General features: G+C 36.7%; 1 protein-coding gene and 1 pseudogene across 3 annotated transcripts in view; one reads left to right on the top strand and one right to left on the bottom strand.

The window, feature by feature from the left end:
* Window positions 1–9267, bottom strand: part of AIG1 (androgen induced 1) — a 201318-nt gene extending 192051 nt beyond the window's left edge. For 2 of the 3 annotated variants that reach the window (XM_036222226.1, XM_016119575.2), the window contains exon 1: window positions 9046–9267. In XM_036222226.1, coding sequence (XP_036078119.1) covers window positions 9046–9186 — 141 coding nt within the window. In that variant the 5' untranslated portion in view covers window positions 9187–9267. The remainder of the gene's footprint in view (window positions 1–9045) is intronic. The other variant, XM_016119573.2, reaches the window with a different exon arrangement.
* A 10074-nt stretch (window positions 9268–19341) lies between these two features.
* On the top strand, window positions 19342–20220 carry LOC107497578 (annotated as a pseudogene).
* The last annotated feature ends 2836 nt before the right edge of the window (window positions 20221–23056 follow it).

The raw sequence follows: 23056 nt of genomic DNA, 5'->3' as shown, positions 1-23056 counted from the left end.
AATCCAGATGGGCGACTGGTTAAACAAACTGTGCATCCATTCCATTAAATACCACCCGGCAATAAAAAGGAACAAAGCACTGACATATGTAGCAGGAGATTACTGAGTGGAAAAAGCCAATTGCCAAAAGCCACGCAAACGCGTGCGTGCGTGCGTGCGTGCGCGCGAGCACACACACACACACACACACACACACACACACTTCCATTTATAGAGTATTGAAATGACAAAATCAGAGAACAAATTAGTGACTGACAGGGTCAGTGATGAGATGAAGGTAGAAGGTAGGTGTGGCCATAAAAAGGCTACATGAAGTATCCTTGTGGTGATGTAACTGTCCTGCATCCTGACTGCTTCAACATCAGCATCCTGGTGGGGACAGGATGATGCAGTTGCAAAAGATGTTACCACTGGGGGAAACTGAGTAAAGCCCACACAAGTCTCTGTGTTATTTCTTACAGCTGATATGAATCTACACTTATCTCAACAAAAATGTCAATCAAAATAAAATATTTAATATGACTTTTTTAAGTAACATTTACAATAGTACTAATAAAAACAAAACAAGTATAAATCTACAAAATATGTGCAGGGGCTATATGCTGGAAACTAGAAAACACCGATGAAAGATATCAAAGATCTAAATAAATGAAGAGATGTATCATGTTCATGGATTAGAAGAGTAAATATTGTTAAGATGTCGATTTTCCCCAAATTGTTCTACAGGTTGAATGAAATCCCATTCGAGAATCCCATTAGGATTATTTGTAGATATTGACAAGAGTATTCTAAAATTTAAACAGAGGCAAAGTAATTAGAATAGCCTAAACACATTTTGAAAAATTCAAGACATATGACAAAGTTGCAATTATCAACACAGCGTGGTACTTGCGAACAGACAGACACATCAGGGGAACTGAAGACAATCCATAAACGCATCCGCAATATAGTCAACTGATTTCTGACAAAGGTGCAAAATGATTCAACAACAAAAGGAAAGCCTTTTCAAGAAATGGTGCTGGAACAACTGTACATCTATATGCCAAAAAAAGAAAAGGGAAGGGAGGGGGAAGGGAGGTAAAGGAAGAGAAAAGACTCAACTTGACACTTATCTGACACCATACTCCAAAACTAACTCAAAATGAATCATAGGCCTAAATGTAAAACCTGAAAAGTAAAACTTCTAGAAGGAAACAAAGGAGAAGTTCTTTGTGACCTTGGGTTAGGTAAAAAGTTCTTAAATGTCAAAAGCATGTTCCATAAAAGAAAAAGAATTATTTGGATGTCATTGAAATGATAAACTTTTGTTCTGCAAAAGATACTATTAATAAAATGCAAAGATACACCATGGACAGGGAGAAAATGTGAGCAAATCACATATTTGACAAAGAACCTTTATTCAGCATACACAAAAACTCTCAAAGATTAACAAGAAAAAACAGCCTAATTTTTTAAATGGACAATGAAGAGACATTTCTCAAAGAAGCTATGATAAAAATATGCATGAAAAGGCCCTTCGACATCATGAATCATGAGGAAAATGCAAAATTAAACCACGAGATACCAGCACACTTCTTAGAATAGCAAAAACAGAAGAAAAATTGACAATGCCACATACTGATGAGGACCCAGAGCAACTAGAACTTTCATACATTGCTGATGGCAACGCAGTGTGGCACATCCATCCTGGAAAAGAATATGGCAGTTTCTTATCCAGTTAAATATATACTTGCCACACAACCAAACAATCCTGCTTGTAGCTACATATCCAATAAAAATGAAAACTCATGTTCATATAAAAACTTGTAAGCAAGTTTTATAGCTGCTTTTTCATAATGACCCCAAGCTAAAAAAAAATTCAAATGCCCTTCAACTTATGACTGGATCAACAAAGTGGTACATCAATACCATGAAATACTGCTCAGCAATAAGAAAGAACAAACTGTGGATACACAGCAACTTGGAAGAATTTGAAATGCATTATGCTCAACAAAAAGAGACCCACTCAAAGACTATATACTGTACACCTTATTTTTCTAGAAAAGACAAAACTATAGGGGTATAGAACAAATCTGTGGTTGTTAAGATTCAGGAAGGGTTTGACTATAGGAGACAGGATGAAGGAATGTTTAGGTGAGTGTGGTGGTGGCCATATGAATCTACGCATCTGTCAAAACTTATAGAACTGAACACCAAAAAGTGTACAGTTAATTAAAATTTTTAAAAAATTATAAACCATATGTATTTATTGAGCTTTTGTTTTAAAGTATATATGCGGCTCAAAAGGCAATTACCAAAATACTAACATTGGTATCTCTTGAGTGATAAATATTATTCTCTGTAATTTAAAAATATTTTTTATAGAGAATGTGATTTTTCTGAAATCTAAACACATACATATGCACACTCCTATACATATATACGTGTGTGTGTGTGTGTACACGCACACACACACACACACACTATCATCTGACTCGCTTTCTCGCTTTGTGTATTTCCATGTGTGTATAAAGTTCTGAAATAAATATCATCTTGAAGCACTAAAATGCTAGGATGCACAGAAAATTAGGGATAATTAAGATGGAATATATTTTCTTTCCAAGGGTTTCCTATATTATACAAATATTCTATAATTTTATGTATTGCTTTTAAAATTAAAATTTTACATTATAACACAAGCTGAAACATGCAAATATAAGTCAACATGAAAAAGCTAGACCATTAACTGACTTTTTAGATTTCTATGCTTCCAAAGCACTGTAATGAACACATCCCATTTTCTCAAGATTCAAAATGACAGTATTCTTTCCACTTTGTAAATTCGAGCAATTTCCCTGGTTATTCTTGATTAGCCTAGCAGAGCTACATTCGGTATCTTGTTCCACAACAGACCTGACCGGGAGATGTCTCAGGTTCAAAGGGCTCTGTGCTCACTGTACTCTGGCAGGGCCGAAGGTGAGAAATAGGCCCTCTAGCTGTCTAGCCATAGGCTGCCAGACATGAAAGAAAGCTCCACTGCTATGACATCCTAAACGATAAGATTTTTCCAAGCATCCTTGGATCACAGGGACCTCTGATTCAATATGGAAAAGTGTACGACTGTTCACGCTTCCACAGAAACATATGACATTTCAGGGGAACACAGAGAAATGAATGAAGAGCAGCTACCAGTGTTGCTAAATGTTATACCAGACGTGGAAGATGGCAGGATGGGAAAAGAAGTGACCTCACCTCGTGGTCAGATGCCTTTCTGCAATTCCAATAAGTTGGACCTAAGGAAGGGAATGAGTGATCACATCCTCAACTATCTCCCCTACTCCAACAAAACCAGGCCCCTATTTTATGTCTGATCCAAAGGAAACACGTTCAAAGAAGGTGAAGAGGATTTTATGCAAAGTATTATGTTCGCGATTCTTCCCCCAGGTTAGGAAAAAGCATTACTTAATCTTTCAAGTTTATGTGCACATTTCAAGGTCAAGTCTGATTCTACTGAAAAAAAAAAAAATGCACTTTCACCCTCTTTGTATAATATCCAAAAACAAACAAACAAACAGAAGCTCCACCTCATTTTGTTTTACTGAGTATTCAATGACATACTGGCTTTCATGTGGCATTCTGTGGTTTTGACGGGCAAAGCTAAGTACCATGGTTATATAATGACATATAGAATCTCTTCTCAAGATATTTTACTTCCCGTTTAAAATTAAGCCATGAACTAGAGTTAAGAATATTTTAAGTATGTAAGTAAATATAAGAAAAACTCAAATACATTTAGTATACTTAGTCAGTTTATTAAGCTTTTGACATTTTTTTAAATGTCAAAAATTCTTAGCATGTCTAAAAGCAAACAATGTATCCTCCAGGTGTACTTGACCATTTCCTGCTCTTCGAATACTCCAAGCTTTTCAACATCTGAGCGCTTATTTTTCCTTCTCCCTCTGTGGTTTTCTTAAGTTCTTTTGCGATATGGATTTAGATAACAAAAACAAGTACCTAGATTATATTACCTTAAACCTCTACAAAAATGCCTTCTCCCAATCAAAATGTAAGGCCTGCTTTTGGTTTTCATAAAATGATGATATAAGAAATGTCAACTATGAGGATATTTTTACATATTCTGCTAAAAACCAGTCAAAGGCATTATCTACTATGCTACCCAATGTTCTTTGCATGACGATCTGAGTGATAAATAACCCTGAAAGTCAGTGCCAGGAAAATATTTTTCCTGCTAAATTACTGTGCTTTCTTTATGCCAACATGAAGAACAATACAATCAAATGTGTATTCTTTTTTGCCTTGGTTGCCCTGAAGATTAGTTAAATTTGTCTCACAATGGCAATAAATAATTTATCCCTGGTGCCTAATACATATTTTTCTCTTCCTTTTATTTTAAAGTCATTTTATTTTATAACAGGTAATTAATTATGTCCCAGTAAAAGTCACCTTTAATATATTTTGAAATATGTTTAAATGTTTTCAATATAGTAGGCAGAATTAATATACTGAGGCTGTGTCCTATAAACTATTCCATGTTAAACTACAAAACAGCATGGCCTAGAGCAGCATCTGCTACATTAGAATGTGCAGACAAACCACCTAGTGACCTCAATAAAGCACAGATTCTGATTCAGAATATCTGAGGTAGAGCCAGAGGTCCCATGTTTCTAGCAGGGTCCCAGATACGGTCTATCGTCTGCTCCTTAGACCACACTTTGAGGAGACAGGGCCTAAATGATCGTCTCTCCATGCATAACTGAGAAGTCAGGAAAGGAAGAATGATGAGTAAAATACAGCCCTAGGAGATGACAACTTTAAAAATGGTTAAGTGCCACAAACCAGAGCAAATATAAAGTTAGCCAGATTTTTCTTTCAATCTGTAAAAATCAAATGTCCTAAGTCCAATGTCAATATTAATTTGATTTTTAGTAACAAATGTCCTGTTCATGTCATTCAAAGAAGTTGATTCTGGCTCATGTGCCAGACATTCTACCATACAACTCTGAATAAAATTCTGGTTCATATATTTAAAAAAAAAAAAAAAATCCCTATTTCTTTGAATGTTTTGGGAGAAGCTAGGACAAGAAAAGAATGCTCACTTAAAATGTGGTTAAGAGAAATTTTTCATTCGTTCAATATTTACAAACACCTCTTATAACCTAGTATTACTCTGAGGCCTCAACATGCAGCTGCTTTTTTTCGTTCAGATTATTTATACTGATTTTATTCTGATTCTTCATTTTTATTATCTTTGGGGACAACTATTACGTAACTTGGGGGGCAATTATCCTGTTATTAGTGATAAATAAATCTGTGTCACGTGAAGAAAATTCATCAGCTATGGTATCCATTAAAAAAATAGTTGAACATTGGTTACTTCTCCAGTTAAGAGTATTCCTTCTCCTGGCATAGCATGATGCGTAATAGTCTCTAAAATACTTCAAGGATCTAGTTTTTCCAATGTTGTTCAGTTTTTATAGATTCTCATATTGCCCATTATTAAGTGTATGTCTCCTCTGCATAGTTTCATAGATGCATAAGCAAAAACCTGTATTTTGGTTAAAGCTAAAATTAACCGGTTATCTAACATACATAAAGAACTTAGCTGAGCCATTACATAAGTACGTTTAAGTTTGTTTTTTTTTCCCCCTAGGCCAGAGGATTTAAAGTCAAGTGTACTAGCACTATAACAAATTATCATACATTTAGTCACCTAAGCAATATACAATTATTATTTTATAACTCTGGGAGGCAGAAGTCCAAAATAGGTCTCACTAGGCTAAAATCAAAGTGTCAGCAGAGTTGTGTTCCTTCTGGAGGCTCGAGGGGAGAATTTATTTCCTTGTCCTTTCCAGCTTCTAGACATCACCCACATTCCTTGACTGTTGGCCCCTTCCTTTATCTTCGAAGCCAGCAATGTTACCTCTCTCTGTGACTTTCCTAGGCAGTCACATCTTCCTCCCAGTGACTCCTCTTCCACCTCCCTCCTTTCAAGAACCCTCATGATTACATTGGACTCACCTGGATCATCCAGGATAACTCCCCTTTGCCAGGTTACCTAGCATAGTGGCAGGTTCTGGGGATTTGGATGTGGACATCTTTGGGTACCCATTTTCTGCCTACCAACGAAGACAGATTTCCATTTTCATTTACTAACCTGAATTTTCCTGAAGCATTTTGGTTCTCTTACACTTTTTTTCAATGCTAGGAAAAGGAACTTTTGAGGAATAACAGTATAAAAATCACTGAGAGCAATAACTTGCATTACAGTTTTCAACCATGAGCTCTCATTCTATTGGGATGACTCTCATACTCAAAGACAAATATGGATATAGCCAGAATGGCAATGCCATATAACCATCTGCTCCTAGGGACATGTAGCCTGAGATTACCGACTTACATTCAGGTAAATTTATGCCATGGAACATGGAATAGGACTATGGTCACCAGGAAAAATGTCTAGACTCTGCAATCCAAGTTGACTAGTAAAGGGGCCTTCCTGTTAAAATTTGGAGAAGCCAAACCCTGGTCCAAAATTGCTCTAAAGAGCTTAGATTCATTAAAATTGTCCAAGGCACTATGAAATAATGTCTATTGTGTTTTTTTTAACATAAAAATATAAAAAGTTAGATGAGTAAATTACAGTAGCCTAATCTTTTCATGCCATTCCTAAGGATTGACGGGTTGGTTGTTTTAACAGCTATACAATGCTTAAGCTCTAAAGATTCTAAATCTCTCTTTAAAAAGAAAACACCTTGCATGCGTGTGTCTATGAATATATTCTAGACATACTTTCTCATAGGAACACTTGATTAAAGATAATTATTATATTTCAATCAGAAGACACAGGAAGAAATCTGAATGACTGGCTGAAGGCCTTATACGAACTGAATCTAAATATGAAATGAAGTAAAAGTTTCAAGTCTGAACTTATGCCTGAATTCTGATAGACAAATTTTTTGGTGATGATTATTATTTAAGATAGGGAAGTCCAATCATCAAATGCTAAAACACAAACTGTATGGCAGTTTAAGGAGAGTCACATTGGCTCTACTACGTTTTCATGTCACACGAAGGTCATGAGATTATGAGATACAGTCTGTTTCTTGTGAGTCTTGTCTTATAACACACGGTAAGCAATGTCAATGTAAGAAGCAGTCATCTCATGGATTAACCAACACCTTCCATTTCTACCCCTCTCACCTGCTGACCCCTCCTCTGCTCCTCTGCTCACTACGTCTAATGCAAAGTTGCTTCTGACAGGGTCTCCAACAGCACTTTAACTCGACATACTCCTTGGTGGCATTCAAATGGGCCATCTCTGAGATCTGACTGAGGAATGGGATATTGGAGTGATAGATATAAAAAGAATTTTGTTCACATATCCCCTAAAAGAATTCTGAAAGTTAGGCATATATTTTTAAATAACATCTAAACATTTTAACATAAGTTTAAACACTTTAAAAAGGGAGACTATTTATTCCGCTCTGATACATATTAATCAGAACTCAAGGGTTGCAAATTTCACTCATTCAATCTATGGAAAATGTTTGCTATACCATGTAATTGGCAGAGCCAATCTTCACTGACAAGCCAATCAATCCAATAAGACTTCCTGTCAAAATAAGTCTGACTTCATTTTGCAATCAAAAATGAAGATTTTCCTGGTGACAATCATCTATCTTCTGAGTGCTAAAAGGAATGGATAAATAGAGCACAGAGCCTTCTCATGTGCTCTTCCCTTAAATGAATGGGGAGGAAGAAAAAATAACTGGCAGGTGTCACCCATGTTCACATGCAGATCAGTTTCAAAAAAGATCAGTTTCAAAGAGATGGAATCTGAGGATCTGAAAACTGAAACATTCTATGCCTGGGGAAGTCTTGGTGACATGGGGTGCAAGAACAGTTTGGAGACTGCTGGAAAAAGAACTTCAATTCCTCTTTGAAAGTATCTAACAGGATATGAATGTAAGGTGGTATTTCTAAACAAAAACACTATGACTATATTTCTTTCTGTGACTGTATCCTAAGCCTTTGGAACTATCTTAAAACAAGTATCGTGTTCTCTTCATCAAAATGGAGGGTCAACAGAGATGATAATTTTGCTTGTTTAGCCAACTTCATGTATAATCTTGGACTGATAGTTCTGGTGTCCTGGGAATTGGTTCTACATTTTTTTCTGTAGTCCTTAGCACTGGTTGCTTATGCTTGAATCCTCTGCCCTTGATGATCTTTTACTGTGTGCTGGCCCCAGTCTATTTCAGTTACTTTTCACCTAAAATTCCAAGGTTCTGCCCCAGGTCATTCGTGGGGCTCCTGCTCACCTCCTGACTCTCTCTGGCCCTTTAGTGCCAGAAGTGGCTACATTTACAAAACGAACAAATAACTAAACCCAACAACTAAAAACAAAACAAACAAACAAAAAAACTTTGTAAATTGTCAAGGCTATCCTGTTGTGCCAAAAGAAATACTTATGCAAACTATTGCAAACATTTCTGAGAGAAAATAAGAAAGAGTGTAGTCACACTCCCCTAATGTTTCTGGGTAAAAGGTTGCAAGGAAATTACTGACAATGGCCAAAAAAAAAAAAAAAACAGATGCCAAAAAGACAACTTTATTAGGCGTTTTTTCTTCTTTGGGAAGATTTTGGTCCTTTCAGAAGAAGCTCCAAGTAATCCGCCAGAACCCAGTTTCCACTGTTGTGCAACTTGATCCCAAAATGGTTTCTAGGGCTCCTCATGATCAAGGTTGTCCAATCCATTTGCTAAGTTCTGAATCTTTCCGCGTCACCTCTAAGAAGCAGGTCTGTGCTCCCCTCCAAATAGCCCACCACCTGGCCACGCCCCACCTGCCCTCGTGCCCCAGCCACCAGGAAACGCTGGGTGGTGCAGAGGGCTCACTGTGGGGGCAGCCAGGCGTTTCGACGCTGGGGTTGGGGTGAGGACAGGTGTGGATGCTGGAAGCGCGCGCCCGTGCAGGTGCTCGCGCACCCGCAAACACACTCAGACTTGGCGTGCAGGGCGGGGGAGGGGAGAGAGACGGTCTTACCAGATTAATGAACGTCAGGAATTTCCATTTTCCCCCGTAGGTCCGAAAAGAGGATACTTCGAGGGCCTGGAAGTTGCACAGAAGAGAGCAGTAGGACAGCAGAATCGCCACCCGCAGCACCTGGCAAGGAACAAGCGCCATGTTCGGCAAAGGCCTAGGCAGGCTGAGCCGCGAGCGGAGAGGGCGGGGGAAGCGGGGCGGAGAGGAGCTGCGGGGGCGCGCGCCTCGCGGAACCTGCGCGACCTTGGAGCGTCCCGGCGACTTCCGCGGGCGGGGCGGCGTTGGAGGGCTCTACTGGCAGCTACGGCCCGACCGGCGGCGTGGCGTCAGTTCCTTCGTCATCTCCGTCATTGTGCTCCTGCGTTCCCGGGGCCCCGGGGGACCCCCCTGTGCGTCTCGAGAGGCTGAGGGGGCGCCCCCGGCTGCGACAGGAGCTCGGGAGGAGCGCGCCGAGCTCCAGGGGCTGCTGCTGGTGGCGTCAGCCTGGCGGTGAGGGTGCCAGGCCCCGAGAGAGCAGGCGCGCGGCGGGGAGGTTGGTGGCCTGGTGGTCTGCTTGGTGCTGAGGGACTGGTCGAGATTTGAACGTCGGGTGCCACCTGGGATACCTACCTGTCCAGTGACTTGCTTTATTTTGGACCCAAATGGATTTTCAGTATTAGACTACTATGAAATTCCCGTATAAATTCCATTCCATTCCACAACTAGGGCTTAATGGAAGGGAAATAAGGATAAACTGGATTCCCTCTGCTTTCCAGTAAATGTTGTCACATTGGTGTTGCATCAGTCTGCGGGCAGCTTTTTTTTTTTTTTTTTTTAAGTCATCACATTTCAGCCAACCAGATGCAGGGTCAAATTATGAAAAGACAACGTAGGTATTTCCTGTGGATCCATTTAAAACAGGTGTCCTCCCCAAATAGTGTCTGAGTCAGAAACTGTGAAGAGGGGGCAGGAGAGCAGAGTGTGAAAGTCTGAAGTCATGAATGTTTGCTTGCTTTTTTCTAATCAAATTCTAAACCAAAATAAACCCAGTAGATTTTTTTTAATTGGCCTTATAATTATGCTAATAGAAATAGCATCACAAAAAATCAAGATAATTCTAAGAGTCTACTAGCCTAAAATTGTTCATTATTGAACATTTATAGTTTTATCGTCATGTAAAAGTTGGGTCTATTTTTTTGAAATTGTGTATCCATGCTGCATGTTCATAAGATTGCAAAATTAAAAAGATCTACTGAAGATCTATCTTACTAGGTCCTTAATAAAATTTTATGACTTCATGTGACATCGTCTTAGTTTGATATACCTTCCTACCTTACAATTTAGAAAATCATTAATAAGACTCCCTGTCCCCATCATTACAAAATATATTTTTAAAGCCATTTAAAGTTTTATTCTGTAATCATTATTTATTTTAGTAAATATAATTGAACCTATTCTAATGGGTTTGCCTTTGTTATTTTTTGATTTGCTAACCATGCTAAGATAGTTCTGTGGGTTTTTTTCTTAATAAAACATTTGCATAAACCTCGATTTGAATAATTTTAAATATGTCAGTCTACAGTTTGGGGAACTTCTTGATAATTATGTATTAACATGTCCAGATTGTTCTTTTTGCTTTGTAGACCATATCTAATAATTTTAGTTATGTTTTGAAGATATTCTTTGTGAAAACAATCTACACACAGATTGTTTTCACAGTGTGAATAATATAATATTGTATTGCCTTAAATTTAAGTGTCCCTTATTGTTTAAAACTTTGTAAAATCATGTTTAATGATTGCATAGCATGACCTACTATGAACATATATTTTGCTTAAACTTTTCTGTTTTTAGATATTAAAGTTTTTTTCCAGCTTTGCAACACTATTACACTGTAATGTTGCATTTGGAGTTGAGAAAGCCACTTATTAAGGATTATTTGTAGCTTAAAACCAGTTAAGAAAACACCCTTTTATAACCTAGTATTTTTTCACATGTGGTTATATGAATGAATTGAGCCAAGGAGAGCTTTTGCCGTAGAGGGAAGTTGGGACAGGTTAAGATTTAAGTGAAAGAAGTAGGTAAAAATTACACTTTTATCCAACAACTGATGCTCGTTACAGATTTTTTTTAATCGCTTCAGGTATGAAACATAGGGTCGATGTATTTAATTCATCAGATTTTTGCTGTTAACCAGGAAGAGTCGTTATTTATAGGCCAATTGAGCAGCAACTAGCAGTTGTGCTAACCGATATAAAAACTGGTTGCAACAGTTTTTGCTGATTTACAAATAGGCTGTATTTACTGTAGGGAACTCTACTAAGTTAGGGGATCTCTAAATACCAAAGATTCTATGGTGAGTTACTGAAAAGTTTTAGTAAAAGTGGTGTGAAGATTAGGCAACAGTCACCATCTAGATCTCATACAGATCTGAAATATCCCCTCCCTGAAATGTCGGTGTATTTGCCAGTGCTTCTTGTCCTGCTCGAATGCTCTCTCTCTCTCCCTATGCCTGCATCCAGACCCAGCACATCCAGCAGACAGGCCTTCGTGTAAGTCCACTATGCCAATTCCTCTTTGGGATGTGGTCTTCCTGCTCTGAATGATTCACGCGGATAGTTTACTGGTGATTCAAATGCTACATGTACTCATTGTACTCATTTATTTCCTTTTTAGAAACTGTCCCCTCTGCAGTGTCCCTAATCTCTGGAAACTGTACCAGTGTGCTATGTTGTAAACCTCAGGACAGAGCCAGATAGTCTGGGGGTACCAGTCTCTTAAATATCCCTGGAAGTGTGGCAAGGTGAAGGTAATTCACTTATGAGAATTCTTCTCGGGAAGGAGACTGTGTTTTTCGAAAAAAAAACGAAGGTATTCATACTACTTTGGTGGATGGGTAACTGGTGAGAGAGACTTCCTAAAGCATTCTAGAGTAACAGTAAATCGTTGCCAAATTTTTTCTCCCCAGTGTGTGTTGGGGTAATTGCAGAGGTTTTGTTTTAAGTGGTGTTTACATAGGCTTTTGGGACTACAACTCAATCACTCTGGGTAGTAGAGAAGAGGCAGACCACCACCACCAAAGGGTCTTTCTTCCCCATGGCCTTCAGCATCTAGACGAAATAAATGTTAAACAGATAATTTAAAAGATATTTCAGAAGTCTTAAACGCAAGTCCTTCAGCGACCTGGCAGGTATTATAGTTAAGTAAAGCTAGATGTAAGGTTATAGGGCATGATTGGGTCTATAACAAACTAGTGTGAATGCCTTACCTAAATGCATTTTAATTCAGATTTTTAAAAATTGTGTCAGACAAAACACACACACACACACACACACACACACACACACACACACACCTGTATGCAATATTCAGTTACAGGTAGGGACTTTGGGATTATCCTTTTGAAAGAGTGCTAGGTTAGCACCTTACTCAAGGTGTCCAAAAGGCCCATCACTCTCTTGTCATCATCATCTGTAAGAGGTAAGATCACTTTGGTTATAAATGATAATCCTATTCCTTGAAGCAAGATGGAGGACCCCATGATGACAGGTCAAAAGGGCACATGGACACATTCTCTTACAGAAAGTTTGCAGGACAAGCTTTCAAACAAAAATTCTACCTTTACCTCATTGGCCAGCATCCTTCCATGTGCCCCAAGCTAGGAAAAGCAGCCTCCCTCCTGGGGCTGCTCAGCTCAAAATAAGGGCTCCATTTTCATGGAAGGGGGATGCTATGAATTGAATTGTGTTTCCCAAAAAGATGTGTTGAAGTTCTAATTCCCAGTACCTCAGAACCTGGCCTTATTTGGAAATAGGTCTTCGCAGATGTAACTAGTTAAGAGATGGCATCATATTGGGATAGGGTAGGTCCGTAATCTGAGATGACTGGGGTCCTGATAAGACGACAGAGACACAGGGAGAATGTCATGTGAAGATGGAGGCACAGATCAGAGTAATGACAAGCCAAGGAATGCCAATGATTGCAGACTGTCACCAAAATCTTGGAGAGAGACCTGGAACAGATTCTTTCTCACAGACTTCAGAAGGGACCAACCCTGCTGACACTTTGATTTTTACCCTCCAGAACTATGTGACAATAAATTTCTGTTGTTTTAAGCCATGCATTTGTGGCACTTTGTTAATGGTATCTTTAGGAAACTAATATAGGGGTGAAAACAAATATTAGGAGAGATCGTCGCTAACAGTTTTTACATCATCCAATGAATATTAAAATTCCAATGACTTGTTATCTGCAACATTTCTCAAGTCTGAGCTTTCATTTTTATGTATGTTGCTTTTGCTTTATTGAATAAACTCTGTCATTGGTCTTCCTGCCTCTGTCCTTACATCTCCATGTCACCCTTAGCACTGTCACTAGAATTATCTGCCTGAAAGTATAGGTCAGATTATATCACTCTTCTCCCAAAAAAATACTCAGTGACTCTACAGGAAATCTCACTTCTTTAGCATGGTGTGCAGCATCTTCATGGTTGATCTGATCTTAACTCAGTATTTTAACAGCCATTATTGCACCTTTTCAAATAGTTATGAATTCTGTTATCATAGAAATACTTCTTTTCCCCCAACATTTATTTTTTATACCCTTTGGGCACTAAGAATTCATATCACTTTCCCCATCTGTCAAAATTGTACTCACCTCTCAAGGTCCAGCTCTGGCAGAAATTCTTTAATAATACCTAGAATTGCAAATGCTTAACTAACCAGAAAGCACTGTCACATTATGCTAAATGGCAATCATGGCATCTTTTGAGGGGGCAGCCAGTGAGCATCCCTGGCACAACCGCCATCACCTTCTCACTGGGGATTGCCCTGAGATGCTTTTCCCATGGTACTAGCAAATCCATAGGGAACACACTTGTCAGAGAGCTTTCTTTCTCTTTTGTAAGATGGGAAGCATACTCCTCAATAGTCTGGGATTATGGAAGCAACTAATTAAACTCCTTTTGGATCCAGACTCCTGTGCATCTAAGGCAAGACTTTGGGGGACCTGGTAGCCTCTGCAGTACAGCAATATCACAGAAATGTGGCATGTCAGAATGGTGACATGGGTTGCTACTTCTTACCATGTTAGGCAACTTTTTCCCTGAATTAAGGGTGGTTAAAATGTCTGCAGTCTTATTTATTGGCCTTCTGTGTTAGTTAGTTATCACGGAGCTAGTTAAAAGCCCATTTTAGAAACTAGTATAATAAACATCCAGCACGATGGAGCTAAACAAATTAACCAAACACCATCATTTCGTTTTCAGGAAACGTGATTTGCCATGAGAGATGGCAGCATCAAGCAATCCTGTCAAGTGCCAGAAACCAGTTTAAATTATTTGTGAAATTGGCCAACTGAGAGCCAGGAGAGCTCACATTGCCCTTGTCCCCAGAGAAGACCCTGGTACTTGACTAGGCCTGCTGTATACAAGAATGATTTTGACATCTTGCTCCCTAGGAGCTGAGAGTCCAGTTTTCATTTTTCTCAAAATGCATCTATCAGAAAAAGCAAGTGAATGGCTTATATCACTGACAACTAGACTATATAGAAGCAGAGACCAGACCCGTTAAGGATGTTCGGTAGTTTACCTGGGAATGCAGTGATCTGGCTGGGCCAAGCCACAATTCTGAGTAAAGTCAGAAACTGCTGGAAAGACTTCTGGGAAATATTTCCCTAGTGCACCCTTCCCCTATCTAGATGTTTCCTCTTTCATTGTGTATGTGATGACCGGGCCTGCAGTAGCCATCTCGCAAGCATGAGGAAAAGAACCAAGAATCTCAGAGACATTTGTCCTGACATCAACACACCTGCAGAATCAGTGCTTACCGCGGACTCCTTTCAGACTTCTTGTGATGTGAGAAAAATAACCACCTATTTGTTTAAAGTGGTGTAGTTAAGTGTTCTGTTACATGTAGCTAAGTGATGGTACAAGGAGATATTTGGGGTTATTTCCCGGAATGCTTCAAAAGGTGCTGAATCACAGGATAGTGGGATAGTACTAAAGAGAACAAGGCTCACATTTATGGTTTTTTTTTTCTTTTTTTTTTTTTTATTATTTAATAAGCACTCATAACACTTACTAAGGTCCAAGTTCTGATCTGAGCACTTTATAAATATGAATTCATGTTACTCTCACTGAGGATGGTGACTATTATTATCTCCATTTTATGTAAGAGGACATGGAGGCATAGAGAAAATTACATTTTCTCTCATCTCTTACCATATCAATTATACTTCTTTATAAAACTCTTTTACAGGTTGTACGAGATCGTGCAATATATACTTACAACTATTCCAGACCTTGTCTCATAATATTTCTGTCATTCATTTTACTTATCCATATGCTATAATTGCCGAATACACTGTTGCCATTATTTTTTTGAATAAACTGTTATCCGTTGAGTAATTAGGAATAAGGATACTAAAAGATTTTATCTTACCTTCATTTATTCTAACGCATTTCTTTTCTTTATGTGGATTCTGATTTCTGATTTGTATCATCATTTTCCTTCCCTCTGAAGAACTTCTTTGAACATTTCTTGCAAATTAGGTCTACTGGCTTTGGGAGTAAATTCCCTCAATCTTTGTTTCTCTGAGAAAATCTTCATATCTCCCATAGTATTTTAGATATATTTTATCATTGTCTTATCAAATCATTTGATGCCACTGAGAATTCTCTCATGATCTACTTGTCATTTCTTTAGGACAATCTACACTATCTCCTTGGTAGCTTACAGGATTTTTAAAAAGTAATCTATGTTATGCATGGTATTATGTATCTGGATATGGGTTATTTAACACGCTTGTGCATTTTCAATATTTATTCACTTCTAGAAATTTTCCAGGTACTGTTTATATAATTCGTGGAATATTTCCTCTCCTTCATTCTCTTTATTCTCTTCTGTATAGGCTCGCTCCCGCAATAAAACTCTTCCATCAGTACTCTAAGTCCCCTAAATTCCCTGTCATATTTTCTATCTCTCTGTGTTGAGTTCATAATTATCTTCTGAAATCTCTCTTCCTATCCACTGATTCACTCTACATTGTGTCTAATCTACTATTTATTAACCCTATATTGAGTTTTTTTTTCATTTTTTAGAATTTTTTTAGGATACTTAGGTTATTTTTCACTTTTAGGATTTCAGTTAGGTTATTTCCCATATTGACTTGTTCTTGATTCATAGTCATTGCTTTGCTTTCATGGACCAAATGTTTTCTTTATTTTTTTTTTCCAAATGACTTAAACATATTAATATTCAATTCTCTTTCCAATAAGTCTAATATTTTTACTTCTTCGGAAACTAATTTTTCTACTTATTGGGTCCATGTTTTGTCTTCCGTGATGATTAGCTACTTCACAATTTTAGAGTTCATCAAATGCTCTTGGATCTTATTATTGAGCAGTTTTGTGTTGTTTTTGCCCTGGTTTTATGGGATTCAATGATTTGGAAGGAATTTTTACGTGGTTTCATGGTTCTCGGTGTCCGACCCTATGTGAATGCATTTTGTCATTGGCCTAAGACAGGTAGCTTGATTTAGTACTCAAACTCCAGCTGCAAGGTGAAGAATTTCAAGTCTCTGTTCACAGAAGAGTCAGTGACTTCCTGTTCTCTGTTTAATGCAAGATATCAGTGCCAGGAGTCTTGATTCTGATCTATCAAGAGCTTAAAATTCCTAGACCCTGAGGTGTTTATATAGGTTTTCAATGAGAGACCCCCAAAGGATGTTATGGATCCCTGGCAGATATAAGTCCTATGGAAGACAAGCTCAAAAACAATAAGTGCAGTATGGTACTAGTCACTAATGATAATATGTAAATGAATAGAACAGAAGCTGAAAGGACATGCAACAAAAGGACATGCAACAAACCAATAAGGTCGCTACCAGGGATGTAGCCGGAAGAAATTGCTTTTTCTATATTATATGAATCTTTTACAATTACAACGTATTCGCATGTGGCTTGTATAATTAAAAAGTTTATATATATTTGAAAATTAACAATGCATACAGAAAATACATTTTGACTCAGTGTGATAAAATATGGACATTAATATCAAAAAGAGTCCATTTTTCATTATCACTTGGAAATCAAAATATAATCTTTCAGATAATACTGAAAAAGACCTGGTACATAATATAATTGTATAAGATGTAGCCAAATTACACCTTAGAAGAAATTTTATTGAAATAATTTAAATATATAACTCAGGAAATCATAAACCATCAAAATAAATCAGAAGGAAGAGGAAAGGACCTGAAAGCAATGATTTTAGAATAAGAAAACCAAACTTCAGAGTTTATTGATAAAAACAGCGAGGTATTACTTGAGCAACTGTAAAAATAAAATAAGACAAATAAATCAGTCAACCCCTGGTAAGTCTAGACAAAAGAAAATCCAAGAAAACACAAATGTAATATTAGGAAAAAGAAAAGTGATATAAAAGAGAAAGTCGTAATTTTAAAAAATGTGGACACTTTCCCACAGATAAAAGTTTAAAATAGATCTTTTTCTAGAATATACAAATAACTGAATTTGACTAAATAAAATCCGGGAAGCTTACATAGATTAATATCTATAAAAAGTAAAGGTGAAAATTTTATCAAATTTTTGACAAAATGGCTCTGTGCCTTGTTGGTTTTCTCAAAAAATTTTTTCAAATATTTTAAAAACTTAAATTTTGTGTAATTTAACTGCTGTACAGCTCTAAAAAAGCATAACTTTGATACAATAAACTTGATAAATACATCACAAAACCATGGGCCAATCTTTCTGATAAGCACAAATGCAAATGATTTATTATAAAATATCAAATACAGCAATATATTAAAAGAATAATATACTTTACCTGATCAGATTTTTCAAGGAACACAAAAATTGTTCAGTGTTAGAAATATGGTAATATAATTTTAGTAGATGCTGTAAGGGCTTTCTCTAAATTTTAACATTACTTCTGATTAAATTTCCTAGTGAGTTATTAAAAAACAAAATTTCTTGCTAAGGAGTATTTTTTCAGAATTACAGAGCAAATATAACACATAATAATGAAGTATCAAAATAATCACATTGAAGTCATAAATAAAAATATTTTTCTTGTGATTTCCATTCTCAGTCAACAATGTTCTGGAACTTCTTGCCAATGAAAGAATGTAAGAAAAAGAAATGAAGCATATATATTGGGAGAAAAAGTAGAGTCACTTACCAAAAATTATACAACTTCTTTGGAACAAAACCAAGACAATTATTTGATTTATTAATAGCAACAGAAAGTAAGTAAAGGAAGCAGTAAATTCAAGGTTAATATACCAAAAGTCGATAACAAGTTAGAAAATGAAATGGTAGAGAAGACTCATTAACAACACTAATAAACATATCTAGAAATAAATCTAACAAGGAAGATACAAGACCTTCAATGAAATTCTAAAAGCATACCAAAGTAAAGAAGAAACCTGACCATGTTGGGCAAAGAGTATAAAGTGATAAATTATAATGAAGTTTTTGCAATTGTAGTTAAAAACTAAATGTAGCATTTTCAGAACCTTGAAAATATAATTTAAAATTTCACATAGAGAAGAATAAATGAGAACAACCAAGAAAAGTATTTAAAAGATAAATGAAACCTTGACCAGTCATTTATTAGAACATATTATAAAAATATAGTAATTAAAACATCCTGATACAGATATGAAATAATAGATCGATATATTTTATATGAGATTTAACTACATTCAATGGAAAAAAGACATATTGTTCAATAAATAGGTTGTAAAATTTGTGGAAGAAATGAGAAGAAATGAATTTATATTCCTACATCAAAATCATATTCTAATATTTCTCCATATTAATACTTCAATGATAGCAAAAATATTAAATGTCAAAGGAGTAAAATTATTTTTATGTGGAGAACACCTTGCTAAATGACATCACATGCCACAGAAAAAATTGAACAAAAGTGACTAAAGATAAAAGATAAATAAAAAAAATATAAATGAAAAAAGGAAGGAATTTAACAGTTAATGTGTTAAAATTCTCTCTCTTACATATCGTTGAGATAAAAAAAAGCACCACTACAGAAAATATGCAATAAAATATAAGATTCACAAGAGAACTACAGATGATCATTAAAACTATTTCTTAAAAGATACTCCATCTTGGCATTTTGAGCCACGCTTCTCTTGCTCAGGCCCACTTCCACGTCTGGAAGTGTACTTTCCCTTCTAATAAAGCTTTTCTTTTCTGCCGTAAAAGAAAAAAAAAAAATACTCAATCTCACTCATAATTAAGTAAAAAGTAAATTTCACTCTTTCTCATTTTGGACGATGGCAGATGAAAAAGCTGATAAGCCGGACCCTAAGGAGAAGAAGCCTGAAGCCAAGAAGGCTGATGCTGGTGGCAAGGCTAAGAAGGGTAACCTTAAGGCCAACACACCTAAGAAGGGGAAACCCCACTGCAGCCGGAACCCTGTCCTGGTCAGAGGAATTGGCAGGTATTCCCCATTGGTCATGTATTCCGGAAAGGCCATGTACAAGAGGAAGTATTCAGCAGCTAAAAACAGGATTGAAAAGAACAAAAAGAAGTTTCTCGCTACTGTCACAAAAACAGTTGATGTTGACAAGAATGGTGGTACCCGAGTGGTTAAACCTTGCAAAATACCTAGATAATTATCCCACCGAAGATGTACCTCGAAAGCTGTTGAGCCATGGCAAGAAAGCCTTCAGTCGGCATTCGAGAAAACTTCTGGCTAGCATCACCCCTGGGACCATTCTGATCATTCTCACTGGGCGTCACAGAGGCGAGAGGGTGGTTTTCCTGAAGCAGCTGAACAGTGCCTTGCTACTTGTGACTAGACCTCTGTCCCTCAATAGAGTTCCTCTGTGTAGAACACACCAGAAATCTGTCATTGCCACCTGCACCCAAATTAACATCAGTGGTGTGAAAAATCCCCAAACATCTCACTGATGCTTAATTCAAGAAGAAGCTGTGCAAGCCTAGACATCAAGCGGGTGAAAACTTCAACACAGAGAAAGAGAAATACGAGATTACGGAGCAGCGCAAGGCTGATCAGAAAGCTGTGGATTCGCAGATTCTGCCAAAAATCAAAGCTGTCCCTCAGCTACCTCCGCTCTGTGTTTGCACTCACAAATGGCATTTATCCTCACAAACTGTTGTTCTTAGTTTATGATAAAGAACCTGATTAAATGCCTGATCTAAAAAAAAAAAAAGAAAAGAAAAGAAAAGAAAAAGTAAATTTCACTTAGACTGGCAAAGAATAAAAAGAATTAAAAATTTACACTATTTTGTATAATAATCGGGAATGAAGAGATTTTCATATATTCTTGGTGAAAATATAAATTAGAATAATATTTTACCCTAGTAGTTCCTAGAAATTTAACCTGAAGAAATATTATCCCAAGTAATTGCAGATATATGTGTAATGATGTTACTTTCAGCAGAAACATAAAAGTAATCCAAATGTCCATGATTGAGGGACTGGTTAAATGAATTATGATACCTCCATACAATGGAGTGTAGTACTATGCTGCTGTTACAAAGAATGAGATGACTCTGTATCGTCATAGAAAGATGTTCAATGTATATTGTTAAGTAAAAGAGCAAGTGCAGGTCATACACATATGTGCACATGCTCACACACACACACAGTACCATGTACTTTTTGGTAGTGTGTTTTTATTCACGTTTGCATAAACAGTCAAAAAGTTGGGAATATATACAGTAAATGTGATCAGCGATTTTTCTCTGAGGAGTGGGGTAGAGATTTTCACGCTTTCTTCCTTTTGAATAATTTTTTAATTTATGTCTGTTACTTGTACTTAGAAAATAGAAAACAAAGAAGGAAAATTAATGATTATATGGTACAAATGGGAACTCAAAGTTGAACTTTTGCCTAGTGCTGACTTTAAATGCCTAAAGAAAATGAATTTTAAAAGAACATCACTTAGGCTAGTCCTAAATCTCTGTAATCAGATAGATGTCACAGAGATTTTTACTTTTCTTCTCCATTGTTTTCTCTGGGGTTACTGATTAATGGACAGTGCAGAAGGCTTTGCCTAGGGTCAAGATGCCAACGTGTGGCGCCAGAGAGTCACCAAGCTCCAAACCAAACACAAGCAGGTAGCGTTCCGCCATCAACAAAACAAGGAACTGTCACCTGCCAAAACAACAGTGTGACCTATTGAGCCATTTTTTGAATCACCTCTTAACACTCTTTCATTGTTCCATGAACCATAATTGAAAGCTACATTTGAGGACAACAGCTGCTATGAGGAAAAACCACCTGAGGTGGCTGCTAATTTGGGCTGAAGAGATTCTCTAAGGACATGAAAACATATCTAAATGTAGCAGGACACTGACTTGTAGAGAATGAAAAGAATACTAGGAATTAAATCGGGTAGCTCATTTGGAACACAGACTGCTTGTGATAGCAGAAATTCCCTCAGAGAAAATCGCAGCAAATAGATTGCAGCCACAAAATGAACATGCCTCTTCCTACAAGTAATTGCATATCTTTAAAGTATCACCTGCAAGGCCAACAAATTTCATTTTCTTTACAGCTTTATAACTCTTCCGAGAGAAGATTTAAAAAACAACACTACTGTTTACGCTATTAAAATTTCAGTGCATATGTGTACTTGTACAATGGGATTAGATGGGAGAAATATCCGTATGGTTGTAAAATTATTTTATAAATTATTAACTAGCTCAGGTTTCATCTGAGTAAGAGAATCATGAATCTCTCTCAGCATTTCCTTTTAAAAAGGTAATAAAGTCAGGCTATAAAAGGATTCACAACCTCCTCATGGAACAATAGATGAAGTCCAGGCAAATAGTTATTGGCACTAACTTGTCTTTCTCCTTAAAGAAGGGAATTTCAAGAGTAACTTTGCAAACAAAGTAATTTTTATAGAGTGAAGGCAACACTGTACAGGCAAATGTGCATTTAATTGGGAGGTAAAATCCTGGATTCAGGCCCAGTTCTGCTATTTATTAATACAAGGAATTGCACAGCTCATCTGGGCAGCATCTCCAAACCCTGAGCCTCAATTTTTTTTTTATCAAAAGATGGGATTAAACTAGAAGTTTATAGTTATCACATATAACTGTAGATTTTCAACAAAATACTACAGGGTATATATATTCAGTTTACTAATTCACAGAGTTGATAAATAATGTTAGAATGAGAAGGAATCCATAAAAGACCTTTAAGCAGGGACTTTCAATTTATAAAAATGAAAAGTAAAAGAAATGGGAATGAAGAAAAGAAGAAATAGAAGAAGAAAGGAAAGGGGGAGAGAAAAAGAAAAGGGAGAGATGAGGAAAAGAAGGAAAGAAAGAAGTCAGAGTATAAATTAAATTTAGAATAATTTTGAATTTTAATCTAAAAACTAATAACAGAAGTAAATTTATTCTGTTTTTAATACTGTTATAAAAATATTTAAAAATAGTTTTTAAAATGTGCTTTTTCAAATGAATAAGTGTTTTTTCGAATTAATATTATATTTGAAGTCATAGTATATGTTGTTCTTTGCTCTTAAAACAATGCAAGGAGGGTAGTGGGTAGGAAAATGAGCCAGTTTTTGCATATAATATACATAAAATATATATATTTCATATATTACCGGGAAGACATTTTGAGTTGTGTAATAGATAAAAGCACTCAGATAAAATAAATTAGAAATGTTGTTTTCTCATTGAACAGGGAACGGCGTCTATAAGAGAAAGAGAGGATAAGGAATCCGATTTTTTTTAAAACTAAACTTTTTTGAATAGCTTTAGATTTACAGAGCGTTTCCAAAGATAGTACAGAGGATTGCTATATATCCTGGACCCAGTTTCTCCTGTTCTTACCATCAACAGTACATAACTGTAAAAATAATGTACAATTGACACATTCTAATCGACTTAAATCCGTACTTTATTCAGATATCCTTTGTTTTGACCCAGTGCTCTTTTTCTGTCCCAAGATTCCATTCAGGGTATTACATTATGCTTAGTCACATCTCCCGATTTGAGCCT

This window comes from Rousettus aegyptiacus, unplaced genomic scaffold (assembly GCF_014176215.1).
Source record: "Rousettus aegyptiacus isolate mRouAeg1 unplaced genomic scaffold, mRouAeg1.p scaffold_m13_p_1, whole genome shotgun sequence".
Taxonomy (NCBI): Eukaryota; Metazoa; Chordata; class Mammalia; order Chiroptera; family Pteropodidae; genus Rousettus; species Rousettus aegyptiacus.
The sequence above is the reverse complement of the archived record's forward strand: the minus strand, read 5'-3'. Positions and strand labels throughout refer to the sequence as shown.